This window comes from Lepisosteus oculatus, chromosome 3, assembly GCF_040954835.1.
Source record: "Lepisosteus oculatus isolate fLepOcu1 chromosome 3, fLepOcu1.hap2, whole genome shotgun sequence".
NCBI lineage: Eukaryota > Metazoa > Chordata > Actinopteri > Semionotiformes > Lepisosteidae > Lepisosteus > Lepisosteus oculatus.
The window spans coordinates 6116650-6140702 of NC_090698.1; the positions used below are offsets into that span (position 1 = coordinate 6116650).

General features: G+C 47.9%; 1 protein-coding gene across 3 annotated transcripts; it reads right to left on the reverse strand.

Annotated features, from left to right (window-relative positions):
• Positions 1 to 2350: 2350 nt before the first annotated feature.
• Positions 2351 to 19904, reverse strand: LOC102685234 (heterogeneous nuclear ribonucleoprotein U-like 1). Of its 3 annotated transcripts, none has more exons than XM_006627530.3 (16): positions 19821 to 19904; positions 19112 to 19413; positions 18028 to 18186; positions 17063 to 17240; positions 16902 to 16975; positions 16667 to 16806; positions 16464 to 16563; positions 16056 to 16168; positions 15500 to 15766; positions 11120 to 11242; positions 10714 to 10842; positions 8026 to 8194; positions 6000 to 6275; positions 5326 to 5501; positions 4917 to 5102; positions 2351 to 4585 (listed from the first exon to the last, which is right to left on the reverse strand). In XM_006627530.3, exons 2-16 carry the CDS (start codon positions 19332 to 19334, stop codon positions 4469 to 4471), a joined length of 2430 nt encoding a protein of 809 aa, XP_006627593.1. In that variant the 5' UTR covers positions 19335 to 19413; positions 19821 to 19904; the 3' UTR covers positions 2351 to 4468. The 3 variants fall into 3 exon arrangements, with proteins under 3 accessions (XP_006627593.1, XP_015196271.1, XP_069042554.1); XM_015340785.2 differs by having other exon boundaries at positions 5296 to 5501; XM_069186453.1 differs by lacking the exons at positions 2351 to 4585; positions 4917 to 5102; positions 5326 to 5501; ... (2 more) ...; positions 10714 to 10842; positions 11120 to 11242 and adding exons at positions 12166 to 14041; positions 14385 to 14566.
• Positions 19905 to 24053: the final 4149 nt, after the last annotated feature.

The following is a 24053-nucleotide window of genomic DNA, read 5'->3' on the forward strand; positions in this document are numbered from 1 at the left end:
AGTTCTGCTCCATCGTTTGAATACGTTTCATTTCTTAAAGACTTCAATTTGCATTCAAATTTCCTATAGGTGTGACCTGGACTCCCTGGAGAAGAATGGTGTCCAAACTAGAGGCCATCATGGACAACGTCTCCCATCCCCCCTATGACATGCTTGTGAGAATGAAGAGCACGCTCAGCAATAGGCTGATCCACGGTGCGACAGGGAGCGCTACAGGAGGTCATTCTTGCCTTCTGCCATAAGACTGTACAACTCGTCCGCTGTGTCTCTGGGCAGGGGCAACACTGACATTGACCTGTTCCTGGACTAAACAGTAAACTCTCTGCTAGATCAGACTTTCCCATTTATAACTGTTTTTGTGCAATACAACTTTTTGTGTTCTGTTCTGGTTTGTTCTTTGTGTATTCTGGACTGAGAGTAACTCTTCTTAGTGCACGTCTCAGTGTACTGATTGTATTGTATTATTATTGTATAATTTCATACACTGTGCTGTGTTGACTGTATCAAGCTGCTGTTTTACTAAATTACTTGCACAGGATCAATAGTGTCTATTTCTATTTTCCCTATAAAATTTAGGAGAGCAAAAATACCGAACCCAGCAGGCCATAGAAAATTCAAGACAACACTTAGCAGCCATATCACCCTGCAACTCACAACTGGCAGCCCACTGACGCTAAGCAGGTGTGAGCCTGGTCAGTACCTGGATCGGAGACCTCCTGGGAAAAACTAAGGTTGCTGCTGGAAGAGGTGTTAGTGGGGCCAGCAGGGGGCGCTCACCCTGCGGTCCATGTGGGTCCTAATGCCCCAGTACAGTGATGGGGACACTATACTGTAAACAGGTGCCGTCCTTCGGATGAGATGTAAAACTGAGGTCCTGACTCTCTGTGGTCATTTAAAATCCCATGGCACTTCTCGAAAAGCGCCATGGGATTTTTAATGACCCGGTGTCCTGGCCAAATTTCCAATTGGCCCTTACCAATCATGGCCTCCTAATAATCCCCATCTCTGAACTGGCTTCATCACTCTGCTCTCCTCCCACTGAGAGCTGCTGTGTGGGGAGTGTACTGGTGCACTATGGCTGCTGTCACATCATCCAGGTGGGGCTGCACACTGGTGGGGGTGGAGGGGATCCCCATTACCTGTAAAGCGCTTTGAGTGGAGTGTCCAGAAAAGCGCTATATAAGTGTAAGCAATGAATTTGCCTTGAAAACAAACAAAAAAAAGTTTTTTTTCCACATCTTCATGGTTTTCCTAAGCTGATTTTCTCCCCACACGGCGGTGTTGCTGGTCCTCGAGCTTCGTGCTGCAGGTCTCAATCAGATTAGTGCAGTTTGGGGCTAGGGTCATCAATAACAGGTCAGGTGATTGGAGAGTAGACCTTTCAAAGCTACCACTGAGAAAAGAACTTGATCAACTTTATTTTCTGAACTGGATCAGGCCCCTTTCACCTTGGGGAACAATTTAGATTCTCTCACCACGGTTAATGGATCCCAAAAACTGGTGCCCCTGGGTAAAGGAAGTGCGAAGTGGCCTGATTACTGCTTACACGATTGACCCCTTACCCAACCCTTCCCACATTCCAACAAAGGAATTCCAGCTCTTCACTGGCTCAGGCTGTCACACGCTTCCGGTTTAGCCTAATGCCAATATTACATTGGTCCTCAAGCAATGGCACAGTATGTGAAAAAAGGAATCTCTATAGATGGTCCCAGGGAGCCCCAGTTCAGTTACTGATATAGGTCATACTGAATCACCTAACCAATAGATTAGGGGCATGTGTGTAATCAATTGATCAATCAAGTAACATTCCTGTGAAGAGAACATTGGTTCGTGGCGGCTAAAGGATATTCTGATTTTTGCTCAGATCAGAGAAAGTGTTCTAGGTTTTGGAAATCGAATGTTTATAGATTGTGAGAAAGGTGCTCTGCAGGCCAGGGGTTTTAAACTCCGGATTTAAAAATGTCCTGGGACTGGGACCAAATAACACATGCAGACTCAAAATTAAAATAGAGCAATTAAAAGTAAGCCTTGCAGGAACTGAGCTGGACTCACCCCAAGCTCAAAGACATGAAAAAGTACCCCCGGACAGAAAGCAAATCTCAAAAGCAACGTCACATTTGGTTGGCTTTTTTCCACTGTATGGATCACATGTTTTATATCGAAAGCCATCAGAAACGAAACTGGAGCCACAAGCACTAGTCCTGGGAAGACAGCGTCTCCAAATGAAACTAATCGATCACACTTAATCCAGATAAATGAGGTCCTGAGTCAAAGACATCCAGAAGGCTTGGATGACTGCAAGCTCATGACCAAGTTCGCAAAAAATGAAGAGGCAGAGGCAGGACACAGCTGGAGTTATCTGATTATATTCTCATACAAAAAATGTGTCTGAAACGTTGACTGGACAGAACAACGTGCAGGTACACAATTTTACAGACCTGGTATAAAAAAGATTTACACACACACAAACCTGGCAAAAACAAAAAAAAAACCTAAAATTAACCGGCTGGAAGGGATGCAGGGGCCACAAAGGTGCTTCTGAAAATTTAAAAAGGTACATTACAAATCCTGCAAAAAAGCAACTCAAGATAAAACTCCCCTCAGAACAGATGTTCCTATTTTGTTTTACAATCACTAATGCAGAAAGGAAATTCATAGACACATAGATTAACGTAAATGAAAATTTCAGGGGTTTTATACAGATTAAATTAACAGCTATGTCATTTTTTTTTGCACAAAACCAAAAACTAGGAAGGACACATGAGGGTTTTACAAAGCGTTTCACTGCTTCTGAAGCAGTGGCGACATCCTTTTGTGTTACACTTTGTGATCTTGGATCGTTAAAAAATAAAAAATAAAGGTAAAGAAAGCTACTTAAAAATAAAGGACCCATGTTTCCACAGACATCTCCTGTAGGTCAGGGCAGTCAGCTCAAGCCTAAAGGCTCCCACCCTCTGGTTACCCGTCCACAACTTACACAGAAAAAAGAAAATTAACAGTCCATTAGAGAAGACTTCCAGGCTCGGACCATCTGCCCTAAAGCTCTGGACAGGATCTGTATTTTGCTCTGAGAAAATGGTATTGTTTTCCATTGGCCTGGTAAACTGAAGTAGCTTTGTATATGAGGCCATCATGCTACACAGGGCAATGAACCTGTAGATTATATGGAGCTGTGCATTAAGCTTAACACATGCACAGCTGAACTCCAGACACAAGGGAACAGCTCAAACTTTTTTTCCAGCTCTCCTCTAGCACAGGCTGTAATGCACAATAAGGTGGAGTTTCCAAGCGTGCAGCTTTCTGTAATGGACTAAAAAAAAAACAACTGATCAGAGACAATGAAACCCAACCTACACCTGCACTCTACTTCCCCCTACTGCTCCCGGGATAGGATAAGATAAGATAGACCTGTTACACACCGCCCTGCCTCCATTATAAAAAAACCTGTCTTGTGAGCATCATCAGGCACCGCCTGTCTCCCCCACTCACAGCAGGTCTGCTGATGAGAGGTCACACAATGTAAGGTCTACCCCACCAGTAGCAGGGGTCCTCTGTAGACAAGCTGCGCTGCGTGGTGAATCAATCCCACCAGTGGCGGGGGTCCTCTGTACACAGGCTGCACTGCATGCTGGGCCTACCCCACTAAACAGTAGGGAGGCACTGTAGCTAGGCCGCACTCCTTGTAGGGTCTACCCCACCTGAAAGCACTAACATAAGGCGGCCTAACCAGGGAAGGTGCGCCAGGAGCTCAGGTGTGTATTTACACCCCACACCTTGCCGGTTCCAGCTCAAGTCACACCAAGACTTGATCCTGACCAGAATCCCCCCCAGTATCGGTGCCACCAGGGGGAGGGTCAGGATTAACAGGGCTTTCTGGCACGACTGCAGCAACTTGCCAGGTACTGAAGTGATGGCAGCATCAAGTCTGCTGCCAGGTGGCGTGGAGCCCGCGGTACGTTAAAATGGAATGGTGGGCGTGTCAGAGGCGCATGTCTGCACATCTCCAGCTCTCCCAAGCAGGTGCGGCAGTGCCACGTCTTGAAAAGTGCTTCCATTTCCAAGCTGGATGGCAACATAATAAAAATACACCCTCAAAGAAAAAGAAGAAACTGATGCTGTGGACATCTGAGCTGGGGAGAGGAACTCTCTCCCCTGGCTCAGAGACCGCGGTGTGACTCCTAACGGGACACACGACTTGCACCAGCACGAGGGAGGTAGCCTGAGGAACCCCTGCTGTGGAAACTGCGGGGACCACGAGGGAGCGAGAGAGCGTGAGAGGGATAACAGATAAAAAAGGAAGAAGGGGAGCTGGCAGGTAGCTGGGGAGTTCATATGATGGTACGCAGAGGGTAAACAGAGAGATGTCTGCTTCAAACGGGCTTCTGTTTGCTGTGTGTCAGCGCAGATAAGCGGTATGAGGGGGTTGGAGCACAGGACAGTGGGGTCACTGCTGGAGCTGCTGCCATGGTTACTGCGTGCCCGAGCCCTGGGTGCTGCCAGAGTAGTTGCCGTAGTTGCCATAGTTGCCATAGTACTGATTCCACTGGCTCTGGTTCTGATAATACTGACTCCACTGCTGGGCGTACTGGAGGACAAAAGAGAGAAGAGACGGGTTGTTACACAGCCTGCACTGAGCCAATGAGACAGGTTAATCCACTGCTCACACAGCCTGGGAGACCCCAAAACAGGCAATGCAGAATGCAAACAGGAGAACGGCTTCTAGCAAAAGGCCATTCAGGCTGAATGGCAGTTAGCGGCAATCTTTCCTGCTTGGAAGTTAGTAGCTAAGTGATCCAAAGATCTCACGCAGCTTCCTTTCACAAATCGAAAGAAGAAACAAGGGAGAGAAAGACAAACAAATACCACAGGGTACAGGAAGAAGAAAGAGAGAAGAATCCAGCCACTGCTCAGCCCACCTGCTGGTACTGCTGCTGGTTGTAGCCCTGCTGCTGGGTGTAGCCCTGGGTGGTGGTGGCAGGGGGCTGGGTGTAGGCCTGGTTGTACCCTGGGTACTGACTGTACCCGGGATAGTTGTAGCTCTGGTTGTAGCTGCTCTGGTTGTAGGCTCCTTGGTTATAGGCGCCTTGGTTGTAAGTCTGGGGCTGCGAAAGTTACGAGGAAGAAGTTAACTTCAAGACAACAAACTTACAAACATCACAACTGTTCAGGCGAGTTGGAAAAAAAACACTTTTATGGGTCGACAGGTCAAAAACAAAGCATAAACAAGGAAGGCGACAAGGGGCCTTTTAAAGCTCTGTCATGGAAACAGTTGGAGTGCGAGCGAGAAGCTTGTACCTGCTGCTCTGCTGTGTCCGCGCTCCATACCTGAGCCTGGCTGTAGCCCCCGCTGCCCCCTTTGCTGTATGGAGCGACGCGGTTGTGGTTGTAGCCGCCACCAGACTGCTGGTTTCGGTTGTAGCCCCCGCGGCCCCCTGAGGCACTGTCGCGGTGATTTCCACCGCTGCCCCAGCGGTTCTGGTTGTATCCCCCACGGTTGTAGCCTGCCAAAGCGAGGAATGCATTACCTCCGAGAGCTGATGACACACACACACACGGATAGAGAGATAGTGAACAGGACAGAACCTACTGCCCTGAGCACGGCCACTTAACGCATGCACAAAGGAGTCATACACAAACACTTCACGCACTCAGAAAGAGGCTAAGACGCTCTACACTGGACAAGACACACCAGACTGAAAACGAGAGATGCAGATGTGAGCACGTGTGTGCAGTGCAGAGCCTTGAAGAGTACAGATGAGTTCATTACAATCGGCACTGGCTAATAATTTAAACCCAACACAAAAAACACTGAAGAAAGGGGTCAGTATACAGAGCACTCAGCCTGAAAACTGAGGAGGGTTAAAGCTAACATGGCGACAGAGGTAGGTCAGTAGAGAGACAGGAAGACCGAAATGCACACAGGAAGCAACGTTCCCCAAGGATGGCCACCGTGAACCCGAGAAACCAGCAGGCTCAGATCAGAAATGTCCTCCTCTCACCTCCTCGGTAGCCCCCAGAACCGCCTCCTGCCCCTCCGCGGCCCTGGTACCCGCCCCTGCCGCCCTGCGGGCCGCCGCGGCTGTCGTAGCGCTGGTAGCCGCCGCCCCGGCCCCTGAAGCCGCCGGGACGGTTGTCGTAGCGCTTGTCTGGGGGCGGGCCTGCCTTGCGCCCTTCCTCGTTGTACTGCTTCACCAGCTTCTCTGCCTCCTCGCCCTGGAGCTCGATGTAGGTCACGCCGTCCAGGAACTCGCCCGCTTCCGGGAGGGTGAAGTTAGCTGGGAGACCAGACGGAGCAGGGCCAGAGGAACCGGTCCGCCGCAGGAGAGAGAGGGGGAGGGGGGGGTCGCCAATCCCAGCGCCATCCAGTCAAAGGGACAGGAGAAAGTGGAGCGGAGAACCAGCCGAACCACCATGGAGACAAAGAGAGACACGTCAGTTAACATCTGAGCGGAACGGCGTCATCCACAGAGAGAAGAGGAGGAGGAAAAGCGAGAGGAGGTGGGGTGAGGGAGTGAGTGTGTGTGCGCATCTGGAGTGCCGAATGTTTTAAAACACTTTCCGAGGACAAAAGTTACCTCGCAAAACAAATGGGAGGGAAAATTTGCCCCGATTTGAAGGAATTAAGGAGGGATGAAAAGAGAAAGGAAGGTGTGAGGAAAACACCAGATGAAGAAAAGGGTTTTGAAGAATAGGTAGGAGGAAATGATGCTGCTGCAAACCCAAACATTTGCAATCTGAGCCAAATTAAAATGACTGAATGATGTACTAGTCCTGCAAAGCAGGTTTAAGTGTCAGCTTTTTTAACCATTTCTTTTAAGTGATCATGCACAACCTGGACGTTCGTTCACCGCTCATTTTTCTCCAATTCCACCAGTTTATTGCAGCTGTGGTCGCCAGACTAAAGCACAGGGTTCGAGTTTGAAATTAAACTCTATTCCCTGCCATATGTAAAAATAGAACAGACCACCGGCACTGGGGAAGAGGGTAGCAAAATATTACGAGAAAAAAAACTAGCCAGCCAACTCATCCTCCCTGAAGTTTCTCTCTTCAGGGTCATATATGTGAAAAAGAAATTAAAATATTTCACAAAGAAAATCTCATCTTGTTTTCACTGTTTGTGCTATAGTCCGGCACGTTGAACGCTGTGGATTGGCTGCAAAGGGGGTCACAATATTTTCGAGCTGCTGCATAGTGCTGCTCTTTTGGACATCATCTGCCTGCTGAAAACAGCAACTCAGCTGTTTCTGGATGTAGCCAGAGCTCAACCTGCACTGCACATAATTCAACAGCCTGTCTCATCGTGAACAGATGGAGACCAGGCACGCAGTAAGTGTGAGTCTGGTGTGAGTGACAGACAAGGGAACCTGCTGGTGGGCGGCAATGGCCTCGTTTACTGGGGGGAGAGAGCAGCAAGAGCCAATCGCTCCACACAGGAACAGAGCAGAGGAGGCCGCTCAGCGTGTCAGGGCTAACTGATCCGAGGAAAGGGACAGCGGGATCACGGCGCCGACAAGTGCAGCTTCTCCAGACCGAGTCAAAACATGGGAATAATTCACTACGGGTTAAAAAAGCCCCACATTTAATGAGGCCAGCGAGTACAACATGTCAAGTGCTTTGAACAAACACAGAAAACATACAGCTTTGCCACTGACTGTGGTTGAAACAACCTCATCACAGGCTTGCCAAAATCTCACCATTACTACTAGCAGTGTGAAGTTTGGGGTTTGCAGCATTAAAAAAAAAAAGAAGAACAGGAGATTAAGAAAGGGGAACTGGGAGAATTCCAACAAATCAGAAGAGGAAACGGGAAGAAATCTGAAGGAATAGGTGGGAAAAGAGGATAACTGTAAAGGGAAAAAAGGAACAAGGAAAAGTTTTAGGTGGGAGGGGACAAGGGAATATCATCTTCCAAGTTGGGTTGAAACAGACGGCAACATAAAAAACAAAGTAAAAAAATAGAAAATAAAAGCAGATCTTGTTTTTTTAAATTGTTTTTGTTGGTTTTTTTTTCCAAAGAACTCCTACCTTTCATTTCTAAAACCGCATGATCTGGCACATCCTTCCCTTCCTCATCAGTTCGCTTTAATGTTCGCTCTTTTAAGTCCTCGTCCGTGGGACAAATTACAATAGCCTTGCGTTGAAAACCTTCAAAAGGACGCATTTTTCGTCTCTGGGCTGATCCATATACATTTGTCTAGCAATGGTGACAAGAAAGAAGTAAAAGCTGTTCATTATTGTTGAGTTTGTGCTTTACGTTACGGCTTTGCCTTCCATAGGAGGGAAATAGGAACCCTGCAAGGATGAAAGTTAAGAGGTTTTTCCCTTTTTCTCGTTAGTCTACTTCGCTCAGGTGTCTATTTCAGGAGCTTATAGCTGGGCTCTATCTCACAAGCCCAGAAAACCTACCTCAGGTTCAGGACACTGGTGCGCCTACGTCAATGGAAAGAAAAAAGTGAAATTAAGGGGACCCCCCTCAACCCCTAAGTGACTCGGATGGATCTGATTATCTAGACGTTACAAGTACACTTCTTTCGCATCCACCATAGCAATAGTAGCAATAAACGCGTTTGCCTGCAAAAACGTGTCCCACTGTCCACCGAGTCCCACTCATAAAAGCCACAAAGTCAGGGAATGAAAAACATCATTCAGATGTGAGGTAAAGACGCCCAATCATTTTGTCACATTCCTTAAAGCTTCAGGATACGGAACACTGCACACAGACCTGAGGCTCTGATATGAGGGATGGGGATGTTCTGCACTGTGAAAATCCTGCCTTCACTTTTTTCCCATCAACATAACGATTAGACTTGTTCTAGTTTCCACCCAACCCCACTAAACCTGGGTGTTACTAAATCAGGATTCCAGGAACTGAAAACGATGGTGGCAGAGAGAGAGGGTGAGGCAGCGCAGCTTTCAAGAGAGTCCTGGGTAAATCGGTCAGTCACAGCAGGTGGCATCAGCGTCACACACCTCACAGGTAACAGACAAACTAAGAGTGACCAGACACGGTGTGGAACATGGGACTACTTCTACAAGTCACTTCATACCTTTCTGAACTGGAAAGTCTTCCCACCTCACGAAGAATGACAGCTCATTCCAGACTTGTTTACAGAAAGATTGCTGCACTGTGAAGCTAATGTTTCAACCTTGCCTTGGTCATATAACAGTAAGGCCTGCCAACTACCAAATAAGAGCAGGTCAACCAAATTAAAGCAGAAGAGCTCTAGGGCTCAAAGAAGTCAAACTTGAATAGTCTTCATCATAAAAAAATGACCTTGCTAGCACAAACAAGCGCATGTCGAAAACAGGAGGTTTATCGAGACATCTCTGCAAAGACAAACTCATTTTCTTGTCTCAACTCCGACATGTTCAGAAAGTCAGAACTCCCTTTTCGGGATCCTGAGACCTGAGGGGCTGAAGAGGCCCACGAAACACTTAGATCCCGCAAAAAGGAGGAAAAAGGTTTGGATCTGGAAATAAAAGTCAAGTCTAGCACTGCATTGGATAGTATTGGCAATGAGCACAATATCTTCCTTGTCACACTCTCCTATCACTGTGAGGTAGGAAAGGGCAAGGCTTGACAACAATTAAAACCCCCATTTCAGAATGGGGGTTCTAAAAAGAAACTGGTACACGTTATGAATTTAAATGAGCGTATACACACAAATACCTTCCGAACCTAAACGGGTCAGAGAAGTGCAAAACTTCTCACAGTGGATTTAAAGGAGGCTGATGAATACTGCTTAACCAATCGAAAAAAATGGAACCTAACATCTTCCAGTACCTGTGATGTAACTTAAGTCTATTTCCCATCTTTACATTAGATACTTAAGTAACACAAAACAGTAATTTGTTAGAATTACTGACTATTCTAACAAAAGCATCTCGAGTCTGTCAATACCATTGCAACTGTCTGTGCTTGTCATCATCCCACTCCAAATCAGAGCAAGGACAACATGGCTTAAAACCTCCTCTCTACGCTAATGGGGTCCCCAGGCCTTACCTGTACTTACCTGTTCTTCATTCGACACACTGTGCCTCTGACTCAGACAAACACACAGTACCTACCTGCGGATACTCACGGTCTCCTCAGGGACACCTGGGAAACGTCCACTAGACCCTACCTACCTCAGAGTACCTGGACATCAGCGCACTGAAAAGCCAAAGTCTGTTAAGTTTGTTTTCCACTTACCTTTTTCATTTTTTTACAATACAATATTCAACAGTTCCATATGCTACGTGTATAAAAAAAATCTCTATGATATAATCAAAGGCTATGTGAATTTTAACTGATACATATTTACGATTAACTTAGCAACAGAAGGTGTATTTCTTACTCACCAGGCAGATTACTTGTTTTTCAACATCATAATATTCACATGGACTATTAGTACGGTGTAGAAAACAGTTTCTTTCAACAAGACACATACAATATATAAAAAAAATAAAAGAATGAGTTTATATTCGGTGCTGTCATTCTAATGAAATAACAGTTCTAATGTATCTATCTAGAAACCATCACAGCAACAACAAGTTTAAGGAGAAAAGAAAAGTGAGGCCGAGTCACATGAAGTGTTACAGAAACAAATCCATATTCCTTGTACGCTAGACAGACAGCAGCAGGTGTGCGCGCGCGTGTCAGTGAGCAGGAGCACAGGTGGCAGGTGTGCGAGCAGGGGGCTGCAGACAGGACTGGGGGAGGGGGGGCAGTACCTGGTCCAGGATGTAGTTGCGCCTCTTGCGCGCGGCGATCTGGATCAGCCTGTTCAGACACTGCGTCGCCTGCTGGATCAGCACGTCCCAGCGGCCCGCGTAGTTACGCTGACGGCGCAGGCCCATCACCTGGACAGAGGCAGGAGGCAGACCCAACGCCGTTAAAAAGAGCGCTTGCAGATGCGGACCGTCTGCAACTCACACGCCCGTCTGCGTCTGAGCCCTTTACAGGACCTTACAAAGTCAGGTGGCCTGCAGAAACAGCTGTGTGGTGCAAACCGCAACTCGGGAGTGATGGATGTGGTCTTCATAAAAATGGGACCACACTCCATCGCGCTGTTCTCCAGAACCAAACGGCTTCACACTGCCATCACGAACTCAGACGACCGGCCTCCTTGCCCCATACCTTCATCTTCTCCATGATGGCATTGGTGCCCAGGATGTTGTACTTCTTCTCGGGGTTCTCCTCCGCGTGCTTCATGGCCCACGTGGTCTTGCCCGCCGCAGGCAGACCCACCAACATCAGGATCTAACAGGAAGGGGGAAGGGGGGGAACGTCAGAAGAGGAAACAAGACGAGCGCTGCTCCCCACAGCCACGCTACGGCTTGAAAATGTCATCACGATCTGAACATTTCACCAACTTCTACAACAAAAAGGAAAGGAAAATGAATCCTGTAATCAGACGAGCACTCCCCTCACCCACCTGCCCTATTGGATGTGGCCTCAAAAACAAGGACTTCCCTACTGCAACTTGAACCTCTACACCCACTGGCACCCTTACGTTTCCAGGATGGGCCCTTCAACTTCAGGAAGTAACCCCAAGTACAGACAGTCTAGTCTGGGTTCAGGGCTTGAACGCAAGTTAACATCATGTCTAAAACATCAGATGCCTTTAGAGATCTTACTCAGCACACACACACACTAGAAAGAAATATCCAAAAGAGAAAACACTTTTCTTTGCAGTCCAATATTTCTCCCAAAAGGTGGTCTTTTGGAAAGGTTTCAGGTGCCCTAAATGTATCCACAATAAACATGAATGACAAACACCCTTTGTCATTATTTTCATATTGCACAGCTGTCACTCTTTCCTCGATCGTTCTGCATACTGAGAAGCTTTTAAATTTATTTCCATTATTACAAGTAGGAATTTCAGACCTGCTTTAAAAAATAAAATGTTTCTCAGCCTTTCAAGCTAATATTTTTCTTAATCCTCTAGAGGGAAGCTTTTTAAATCTCACTTTACATACCAGTCAAAGTGGAGACAGAAAAATGCCCCCGTTTTTACTACTGTGAAAAACATCAGTCAGACAAAGAGGTAACCAAATACCTTCAACTAATTCACTCAATAAACCGTTTGAATCTCCTAATAGATGATTGTAGTTCTATCCTGGACTAGCTCGAAAGTGTGCAAATGTAAAAAAAGAAAAGGTAATGTTTTTTCAGTATTTACTAGAAAACATTTATTAATAGAAAAAAATGTAAATGTACAAAATGATCCCCAAATTTACATCCATCCAGGGACGAACAGTGAACCAACTCAGACACACAGCAGATGCACCACGCCAGCAGGTGGCGCAGAGCGGTCAGCAGGCCCCTGGCCCGTCCTTGTTCTGCAGCCGTTCGTGCCACTTCCTGAAGCAGTTCCTGTCCACAATGAGGCACAGCGCCACGTCGCAGCTCTCACACTTCCAAGGTGTTTTGTTCCTCGTCTTCTCCTCAGTGCATAAAACACAGTACTTCCGCCCAACACTGCTCTTAGAAGAGGGGTTTACTATCTTCCCATCCATGAGGGCTATAGGGACACACAGCCCCTGTTTCTTAGTGCTGGCCATGGCCTCCTCAGCCCCGATGCTCACAAGTTGTCTACAGAGCTCCTCCCTGAACACTTTGTGAGAATAAGCCTGAAAGCTCTGAATCTTAGCCAGGTCCTTGTGAAGGAGGTAGCTGTTCACAACCACCATGTCAATGAAGTGAAAGAAAACCTTCTTGTACCACTTTCGGGTTTTCTGCAACCTGCTGCAAAAGTTTACCCGGGAATCTGACAAACTCACACCTCCTGTGTGCTGGCTGTACGCCCTGACAGGCGTAGGGATGGGCAACATCTTCATCTTCAAGGATCCAGCTTGGTTCCTCACTCGCCGGTGGGCTATTTCTCCTTTATACGCTTTATGGATGCTGCTGCACATCGTGACTTCACGCTTATCCATCCACTTGGTGAAGAGCAGATTGCCATTTCTGAGCCAGCGCAGGGTTCCTCTCTTGGCCTTTTTAGGCATTCTGTTTTCTGTTGTCCGTGGGAAGCCCTCACGATTGTCCCCCATCATTCCACAAGCTCCTATCTTCAGTACGTGAAGGTCTCGAAATAGTGCTGTGCTGGTGTAAAAACTGTCCACATAAAGGTGGTACCCAGTGCCTAGTCGTGACCCCTTTATGAGCTCCATAACAGAGTCATAACTCAGCCCTTTCCCTGAAGCACTGTGAGACTTCCCTGTGTAGATACTGAAGTTACAGGTATATCCACTGGCGGCATCAGCCAGCACAAACAGCTTGAGGCTCCACCTTGATGGCTTCTGGTTCACGTACTGTTTGAATGCAATCCCGGCCTTTGAGGGCCTGATCCGTTCATCGATTGTAATGCTCTGATGGGGGTGATAGTATGTCTGACAGGCCTGGATCAGGGAATCCAAAAGGGGTCTGAGACAGAAAAGGCGATCGTGTTGCGGCGTTCCTCTTTTTCGATAATTCTTCTTATCTTCCTCCGGGTCACTGATGTGCAGAGTCCAGGAGATATCTTGGAATTTTGTCCTGGACATAACACTGCGGCAGACTGGAAGATTGTACGGCACACGAGGACTCCAGTAATCCCTAATATTATGAGCCATTAGGAGACCCATGTAAATCACAATGCCCATGTACCGATACATGTCCTCCACTGACACTGGAACCCACTGTAATTTCCTCCCCTGAGCCTGCAGCCTTTCAGCATTTTTATTTGTGTTTGTACACAGACTCTGTACAACACTGAGACTGAAAAAGAGCTGGAAAAGATCTAGCGGGGAATACGTCTTGGTGGTGTCCAGCTGTGGTCCAGGTGTCCGCTCTGGACAGAACGGGAACTGCTCAGGTTCCACGTCTTCTTCCTTCGCACTCTTCCACCTGTCCTCGGGGTCCGAGGCGGAGGATGTGTGGGCGCGTGCCCCCCTGCGTCCCACGGGACTTGACAAGCTGCTATGCGGAGAAGCTAGAATATACCGCCGCCTTCTTTTACGCGGACGAACAGCAGCACACTGACTTGTGGAGGCAGTGGGGGTTTCTTCAATGTCCTCACTGAAAACACACAAGAGAATAAGAATAAAATTTCTCCATCAGCACTGAGCTACAGACAATGAACCCGGCTTCTCTAAGTCTGGCTGCCAGACAAAAAAAAAAAGTTTCCTTCATCCACACTCGGCAGATTACAAACAAAGGACCACCTTGGCCTTAAGTTAAGAAAATAGTCTCTCAAATTTAACACTGAATTATAATTATTTGTACATCAGAGAAAACAATGACAAATATATATTTCTATGTAGACTATGACACCCGTATAAAATCATCTACAGTTAAATGTGCGTATTGAAAAATACATATAATAACTACTGATAGTGTAGTTTTATAATATTACACTTACAAATCCAGCAGTGGATCTAGTCCATCTTCATATGCTGCTTCGGAGACAGAATCAGCACTGTCCAATCCAGAGAGCCCATCATCATCATCACTTTCTGTATTGGTGTCGTTCTCGCCAATCTCCACAACAATTTCAGGAATATCTCCACTTTCCTGCTCCTTCTCATCCTTGCAGGCCATTTTCTTTGGTTTTCCAAGCAATGGAAGTGAGAAAGTGCCACAAAATATTTTTGTTTTACTTTCGCTGCTGAGCGAAATGATGTGCTCACGCTCTCTATTGAAGTTTGTCTAAAGGGGTATCATCCAGCTCGTTGCTGCATGAGGTGACGGACATCAAATTATCGTTGGGCGGCTCGAGACCTTTGCAAGTTAGTTCGTCTGTCAGCAGCAAAATGCAAAGCTAATCTATGCCAGCTTTTGTTGAACCTCGAAGGACTGCAGGCACTGCAGAGCTGCAATCTCAGCAAAGGGACAGTACATTTGGAAAATTCTGTTGCCGTTTCACTGAAATTTTAAAGATGCAGGGTTTTGTATATTTGTGCAAGTCATCACATTTGTAATATTTCATTGTAAAGAAAGCAAACGCGCAACTGCTCTTCATTTTGCTTACAACATCATGTATATTACACCATCATGTAAATGAGTTTATATGTACACATCCTGCTGCAGGACTGGCATTTGAAATACACAATCTGGAAGCCGAGACATTTTATGATGTGTCATTTGTTGTGCTGTGCTTTGATTTAGTTGCTAACATTTCATGAAAGTGACTGGCAGGGCTGCATACGTTCCAGGGTAGTGCTGCCTCATTAACGCATTGGTTTTCTAAACACTCATTTCACTACTGAGAAAAGTTCAGCAGCTGGAATTGAGAGGATGCAGAAGATCACTCACACATGTAATACTTCGCAAAAATTTTAAAATTAAAACTCTGAAAGAAATGACATGATGTGAAGTGTAACCCCCTGGCACTGTCCCGCAAGCGCCCACGAGGAGGAATTAAGAGATTAAAAACATCAACCTCCATTTCAAACTCACCACTGACTGGGATGAGGACCCAGTTCGTCCTCATGCTCGTCCCACCCCACCCCTCTCCTGCTCCACCGCCCATCTCACCTCGCACTCCGACTTGGAAGAGGGTCCCACCGTGCCGCGGACCCTGTCCTCCAGCGGGACGCTCTGGATCAAGGAGTAGCCCTCTGGGATGGGGAAGTAGGGCTCGTCCTTCTGCCCGAAGTTGAACTCGATGGCGCAGTTCTTGACCAGGACGTGGGGGAAGAGCGCCCGGCCCGCCAGCTCCTCCTTCCGCACCCGGAAGCCCTCGCCCAGCCACTGCCCGTTCTTGGAGAAGGCCATCTCCACGTCCTCCCCGGACTCAAAGTCCTGGAAGGGAGAGGGGCGGGGAAGGTGGTCCAGTGGGAAGGACAGGGAGGGAATAGGGAAGGAGGGAGAGAGAAACGATAATGAGGAGGGGGGCGGGGGTCCAAAAACCACCTGAAGCACCTCTCCCTCTTCGGAGCATCTAGTCTTCTCTCTCTACATCTCTTTTCTCGAGCCCAGGAAGAGCAGCCCCCTCCCTCACCTCCTCCTCCACCCACCCCTACCGCTCTGTGACCGATGGGGAAACACCGCCCAGCCCCGGCCCACAGCTCAAGCGCAGCTCAGCACTCACAATGTAGCAGCCCAGGACGTCGTTCTCGCCAAATCTCTCGCCGTAGTCCTCGAACTTGCAGTTTGTGGACTTCTTTCCCGTTCCTCCGTACCCGTACGAGAAGGGCTCCTCACCTGGAACCGGGAAAATCACAATAAACATCCCCTGTAATAACCAGCAAGAGGTGCTGGTGTCCAAAGTCGCCATGTTCGTACTTATTAATCGAAGATCACACTACCACAGCCATTTCTCACAGACACAGCTGGGACCTGCAAAGCTCAGTGCACATGAAGACAGGCAGGTTGAATCCCCGTGTACCGACAGAGTGAGGAGCTCATGACTTCTCAAGAGGCGGCCACTGTGAGCGCGCTGGAGTCACAGAACGAATGATGTCAGTGTTCACAGAGTGAGTCGGTGAGTTCTCCTCACCCAGCTGAGTGCTGCAGGAGTCCAGGGACCAGCCCACCCGCACCACGTGGGGGTCAGGCTCGCTGGTGGGAAGGTGCTTCACCGAGATCTCTTCATTGATCTGGGGAAGCAGACAGAAGCCGCAGTTACAGCTCAATCTGCTCGATGGCAAGAGCTCGTGCCGGATCGAGCAGCTGATCAAGGCGGGAGAGCGGGACGCTGACCTTCAGCTCGTAACAGACGCGTCCCTTGGTGACCCCGTAAGAGACGCGCGCCCCAGACCACAGGTAGGCGAAACCCTCGATGGTCAAGGGGTAGCCGCTGTAGCGGTCGCGGGACACCTTGAAGTGCAGGTCACAGTTATCTGGGGGCAGGAGAGAGAAACAGTGCGGGTTCTAAAACGCTGGCCTAAAAATGAAACGGTGCTCGGCCGATTAGAAACTGGAAGCCCGGACTCACAGGTGTCAATGGCCACCAAGGTGTCGTCGAAGTCCTCCTCTTCCTCCTCCGCAGGGGGCTGCGGGGAACGGGACCTGCAAGCGACAGGAGACAACGGACATGAGAGAGAGAAAGAGGCACAGAGGGAGACGGGAAAGCTGGAGACGGAAGGCAGCAGGGACCTCTTGTCTTCGCGGTGCTCGTAGTAGCTGTGGCCACGGCTTTCGTCGTACGGCCTCTTGCGGCCGTGGGGTGCCGTGTGGCGCTGCTCCTCCTCCACTTTGGGCTTCACGGGCTGAGAGGGCTCTGTCACCGGGGCAGACTCCGAGACCAGCTCCTCCTTCACCTCCTGCTTCACCTCTGAGAAACACAAGCATTGTCACACAGGCCCACAGTGATGGCACAGCAGCACGGGCAGGGGACAGCACAAGGATACACAACTACCAGCTCTAACACTAGCACAGCTGACCTACAAAAGAATAACCCCCCACCCACATCAATTTCTCTGATGAACTCGGCAACTGTCACAGTATATCTAGTGGATGTCCAATAAGCAAGCAGCTTTACACTTAGGGGGTTGACTTAACACACAAAGGACTTAAACAATTTTCACAGATTGGGCATGGCAGAGTTTTGTTCAGGACAGTACAACAGACATATTATGGAAAGGCTAGGGAAAGTCAGTTGAGAAAGGGGTCTGTTTTGCTGGCAGCGTGTACCATGTTCCAGCTCATCTGTCTTTGTGGTGTGGATACTTTGTCCAAATGCAGTCTTTGAGGAAACACCGTAATCTCATTTGTCTTTGTGAATAATTGTTCAGAAGAAATAACCACGCTTTTCACACCTACGGCATTATTTGGAGTTTATGGTGGCATCTGGCAGAATTCCATGACTGGGCAATCTATTCAAAAAAAGCCCCAAAACTTTTCTTCCCCAATGTTTAAAAATACAAAACTAGAATCGCCAGCTAATGTTGGAGTGACATGATTTTCAACTGATAATTCTCAGTGATAATGGCTTTTGCTTCAGAGGTGTACTGCACAAGTTGGTTGGATTTAAGGAAACCCAGATGATGGATTAAGGGTTTAAGGAAACCCAGATGAAGAACCTGCCATGAGGCAAAGCCCACAAGCTGACTCGGACTCACCTGGACTGCCCTGGTGCTCTTCTCTTTCAGACTCACACTCCTCCTTTATCTCTGGCTCGTTCATGCCATCTGCAGACAGCTCACAGTAGCCCTGGTGTAGGGGCTCCTCGCCCTCCATTCCTCCATCTTCTCCATTCTCCTCCTCCTCTTCTTCCTCATCTGCTCAGATATAAAAACAACAGATTTTATTACTTTAAACGGCACCTTTTTGGAAACTGTTTACATGTAGACCAGATTTTTCTTCTTCAAACCAATTAATAGTGAGAGCCAAGTTTAAGGCCAATGCACAAAAAGAGTCCTGTTACAACAGGGGCTACAGTCCCCGTGCAGGAGAACAGCCCTGTTACAACAGGGGCTACAGTCCCCGTGCAGGAGAACAGCCCTGTTACAACAGGGGCTACAGTCCCCGTGCAGGAGAACAGCCCTGTTACAACAGGGGCTACAGTCCCCGTGCAGGAGAACAGCCCTGTTACAACAGGGGCTACAGTCCCAGTACAGTTGAACAGTCCTGTTACAGTAGGAGCTACAGTCCCCGTGCAGAAGAACAGTCCTGTTACAGTAGGAGCTACAGTCCCAGTACAGTGGAACAGTCCTGTTACAATAGGAGCTACAGTCCCAGTGCAGGAGAACAGTCCTGTTACAATAGGAGCTACAGTCCCAGTACAGTAGAACAGTCCTGTTACAATAGGGGCTACAGTCCCAGTGCAGGAGAACAGTCCTGTTACAATAGGGGCTACAGCGCCAGTAAAGAAAATAAAAGTCTTACTAGACTCCACCTAAAACAAACAACAATCATTGTAATACATGCTTACAACAAATCCGCACACTCGTGTTACGGCTCACTAAAGCCGTACTATTTTCAAACAAGGGAACTTCGGACTTCCTCCGCGCCAAAACCTAGTCCAACACAAAACCTGAAGAGTCCAAACCATGCTTCCTAAAAACACACATCCGGGCCCCATGTACCAAACCCTTACAGAAATCGCTTCGCAGGAAGCTCAGCTCTGAAACGGAATGCAGATACCTGCTCAACTCGGAACTTCAATGATGCCGTGCAGCTAACCGATTTAAAGAATCAACTCACCTTCGTCTTGATAGTCCTCGCCGTCTCCCGCGTCCCCGCCGCCGGAGTACGCTTCCCCGAGAGCGGCCGGCGGTCCGCCTCCCTCCCCGGAGGCCTCGGCCTCGAGTGCCGCCTGCAGCCGCTCGGCGAGCTCCGCCTTCAGGCCGCGGGTGTCCAACCCCCGCCGCTGCAGCTCCTCCTTCAGCTCGTTCACTTTCAGTTTCTTCACGTCCACCGAACTCATCGCTCTTCTCGGGCGGATAAAATGGTGAAGCAGCAGCCCTTTGCTTTTGAATTGGTACAAGCAATCCCACTTATAATCTCTGAAGAGAAAACGACACAAGAAATCCTCACTGGCTGCCGGCCGGCCTGCTCCGCAGCGCAACTTCCATTGTAAACAAGCGCCGCGACCCGGGAAAACTTCGTGGCATTAAAACACGAGGTTACTGCCCCGTTTAAAAACACTTCAGGTGCACCGAGAGCTGCTTTTTAAATACTGAAGTCGACATTCAAACACAAACAAATTGAACTGGCTTTTAAATGGCTCGAAGGAAGACGAGGCAAATTCAAAACAGCACTCGCTCGAAAACAGCGCCGCCGCTAACCGACGATCGCCTTTAAATCCCCACCAAAATCCCACTTTTTATCACGGATTATTCCGAATGCAATCTACAAGAGCGCTTTCTGATCTTTACGGTACAATAAAGACAGTTTAAAGGCGCAAATTTACCTCTCTCTCCTCGACTCCCTGCACAGCCGTTACCACGGATTCACTTGCAGTTCCACAAAATGGCCGACATTCCCCTCCTTCACCCCCGGTTACAGACTAACCCCGCCCACCCATACCGGCTTTTCCGATTGGTCTAAAGGGGCGTTCGTCCAGTGCAAAGATAGAGGCTACCACCAATCAGTTACGCCGTTCTGCATTAAGCAGAACGTCAGCGTCGACGACGGCAGGGGCGAAGGCGATTGGCGAATGCGAAGTGATTGACGTGCAAATGGCTACGTCCACGACACTTTTCCCGGCGAAATTGCAAACTTGAGTCTGCGCAGACGTACGGCGTACTGTTTATGGGGAATCGTCTTTCGGTGTTGAGATAAACATGGAGGTGGCGTGGAGGGATGTTATGATCCACAGTAGAAGCTGATGCAATTGAAACCCCTTTGGGTAAATGGCAACAAACCGAAAGCAACGTACTATGTGCACTTGGGCCCCTGGTTAGCGCTCAGCCCCGTGATAAGATGATGCGCTACCTTAATGGAAACCGCAACGCTATTTTCATATTTCGGGGTTAAAAAGATTCAGCATTGATGTGTGCATTTCAAACCGCAATAAAAGTAACGTGTCCACAGTAACTTGTCAAACCTCCCATGTACATCACAAAATAGAGGAAATTTCCAGGTAAGCACAGCCCCATATCCTGCGGTACAGAGTGAGGCAACAAAACGGGTTACGGGGAAAAGCAGGCTTGTGAATACTTGTCTTTTAATCCAGTAGAAATGTTGCTTTCCATTTCGACACGGCTTTGCCACCAGATACTACCTACTTGTTCACTGTGCGTGTAGATCACGTTGGAACATTTCTGCGGTGAAATGCCTGCTGCCCAACTCGTTATTCGCTCGTCCATCACGGTATATTAGTCAATATGAACAAGTAAGAGGTTTATTCCTTGCTGAAAAAAGAAGAAAGAAAACACAACGTTTCGGCTGTGGAGCCATCTTCAGGTGTGAGGAAGGCTTCAGGTGCTTACACCTCAAGAAAGCTCCACTGCCGAAACGTTTTTTTTCTTCTTTCCAGCATGGAATAAACTTCTTACTTGTTCCTTTGCAGCCTACGCGTGCAGACGCAGCTTCTCAACCTATAATAATAATAATAATAATAATTGCTTACACTTATATAGCGCTTTTCTGGACACTCCACTGAAAGCGCTTTACAGGTAATGGGGTCTCCCCCCCACCACCAATATATACATATACCTATATTAGTCAATATGGAGACTAGTGAGCAGGAAGGGTCGTATCACGTCGCGATTCGGGGGACCTCGAACGCGAGTCTGCAGTAACATGGCGACTTGCGGTACTTTCACGAAGTTCACGGTTTCGTGCTGAATTTGAAATGTTGTAATTTTCTTCTGGAAAGTGGACGGATTTTGTTTTGTTGCCGAGATTTAATAACGGGTCTGAGGAAGGAGGACTGCAGCTCCCCTTTAAGATACGCTGCAGTGAACTGGGCCGCTGAAGTAAGTTCACAGCACCGGTACTAAACCTCTTCTCAACTGCAACAAACCCAAAGTGAAGTAAAGCCAACTTATTCTCTGTACCCCCAAACCCCCAATACGCCTGCTTCCCCACGAGAACTACAAGTGTAGAGTCCCATCCCAATAAAACCACACATCTATTCCACTGACACCTAGATGTGACAGAACACATTGAGGACTTACACCCCATTAAAATATGTCTCTAATTTCAGTACCCTTCTCTCCCCAGGACACCTGGAAGTTCAGATCGCATACAGATCATACTAAGAAAGATAGACGTTGAAGTTCATTATTAATAAATTGCACTTTGATTAATAAACAGGTGTACGGATAAACTTCATTATTAATAAACGTGGTGTGACTGGAAAGCGATTTTGGGATCTTACTTAAATATTACTATAATCGTCCAAGCAGGTGCATACATTCATGGTATAATAATAATAATAATAATAATTGCTTACACTTATATAGTGCTTTTCTGGACACTCCACTCAAAGCGCTTTACAGGTAATGGGGATCCCCTCCACCCCCACCAGTGTGCAGCCCCACCTGGATGATGGATGGCAGCCATAGTGCACCAGAACGCTCACCACACACCAGCTCTCAGTGGGAGGCGAACAGAGTGATGAAGCCAGTTCAGAGATGTATTCATGGTGTAGCGATGATATTATTTCCACTGTATTCGGGAACGTCCTCACGTGTTCCAGTGCTCCTCTGCTATTGGAAGTGACGATGTGCAGGTCCACCCGGAAGGCGTTGGCAGGTGAGGCAGCCCCGCGCAGGGAGAAGAGCCGAGATGGGCCCTGGAGGTGCTGTCCGCTCCGATCCCTGCGCCTGCCGAGGGCCACAGTCGGCACGCGGGAGGTGTGGAGTTGTCTAATGCCCAGAGAAAACAAGACAACACAGTGCAGAAGACACACAAATGGCACACAAACCTCTCTCACCATTGCGATTGCGAACTGTTTCATCCTTCACAAGGAGCTGGAAGAGGGTGGTGGAAGGACAGGGAAAAATTGTAATCCTGTGGCCATTGCAGAGAGAGTGAAAGCTTTGAAATCCTCTGAGGGATGTAAATACTACTAATGATAATAATTCCTTACCCTTATATAGCGCTTTCCTGGACACTCCAGTCAAAGCACTTGACAGGTAATGGGGAATCCCACTGCCACCACCAGTGTGCAGCACCACCTGGGTGATAGTGCACCAGTACACCAGCTCTCAGTAACTACGCGGGCCGCTGGGATGTGCTGATCCAGCAGGCGACGCAGTGTCTGAACAGGCTGATCCAGATCGCCGCGCGCAAGAGGCGCAACTACATCCTGGACCAGGTACTGCCCCCCCTCCCCCAGTCCTGTCTGCAGCCCCCTGCTCGCACACCTGCCACCTGTGCTCCTGCTCACTGACACGCGCGCGCACACCTGCTGCTGTCTGTCTAGCATACAAGGAATATGGATTTGTTTCTGTAACACTTCATGTGACTCGGCCTCACTCGACCATGTTATAATAAATAAAGCTCAGGTATTAAAAGATTTTAGATTTCCTCTTTTTCAGTTTGAAAACCGGTAGTCATCAGCCTCCTTAGCTTTCATTTAGCCATCCACTCTATGATGTTTTGCAGTTTTCTGACGCTTTTTGGAGCTCAGAAGGTGTTTGTGTGTATACGCTCATTTAAATTCATAACGTACCAGTTTCTTTTTAGAACCTCTTTTTTAAAGGGGAGATTGTATCTATCGAAGGTCAAGGGGGGACCTGCGTCAGCTGGCGTAGGCTGAAAGGGAACAGGTAATGATTTCTTTCATGCTAAAAGGAAAAGAAAAACAATGTTTCGGCTGTGCAGCCTTCTTTAGCTCTTAATTGTCAAGCCTTGCCCTTTCCTGCCTCACAGTGGTAGGAGAGTGTGACAAGGAAGATGTTGTGCTCATTGCCAATACTATCCAATGCAGTGCTACACTTGACTTTTATTTCCAGATCCAAACCTTTTTCCTCCTCTTTTTGCGGGATCTGAGTGTTTCGTGGGCCTCTTCAGCCCCTCAGGTCTCAGGATCCCGAAAAGGGAGTTCTGACTTTCTGAACATGTCGGAGTTGAGACAAGAAAATGAGTTTGTCTTTGCAGAGATGTCTCGAAAAACCTCCTGTTTTCGACATGCGCATGTTTGTGCTAGCAAGGTCATTTTTTTATGAGGAAGACTATTCAAGTTTGACTTCTTTGAGCCCTAGAGCTCTTCTGCTTTAATTTGGTTGACCTGCTCTTATTTGGTAGTTGGCAGGCCTCACTGTTATATGACCAAGGCAAGGTTGAAACATTAGCTTCACAGTGCAGCACTCTTTCTGTAAACAAGTCTGGAATGAGCTGTCATTCTTCATGAGGTGGGAAGACTTTCCAGTTCAGAAAGGTATGAAGTGACTTGTAGAAGTAGTCCCATGTTCCACACCGTGTCTGGTCACTCTTAGTTTGTCTGTTACCTGTGAGGTGTGTGACGCTCATGCCACCTGCTGTGACTGACCGATTTACCCAGGACTCTCTTGAAAGCTGCGCTGCCTCACCCTCTCTCTCTGCCACCATCGTTTTCACTTCCTGGAGTCCTGATTTAGTAACTCCCAGGTTTAGTGGGGCTGGGTGGAAACTAGAACATCGTTATGTTGATGGAAAAAAGTGAAGGCAGGATTTTCACAGTGCAGAACATCCCCATCCCTCATATCAGAGC

Coding starts and splice junctions, on each gene's coding strand:
- LOC102685234 (XM_069186453.1), bottom strand. CDS start 19,334: ATGAGTTCGGTGGACGTGAAGAAACTGAAAGTGAACGAGCTGAAGGAG. Junction 18,187..19,111: donor CGAGGACTATCAAGACGAAG/GTGAGTTGATTC, acceptor ATATCTGAGCAG/ATGAGGAAGAAGAGGAGGAG. Junction 16,169..16,463: donor CTCCTGCAGCACTCAGCTGG/GTGAGGAGAACT, acceptor TCCCGGTTCCAG/GTGAGGAGCCCTTCTCGTAC.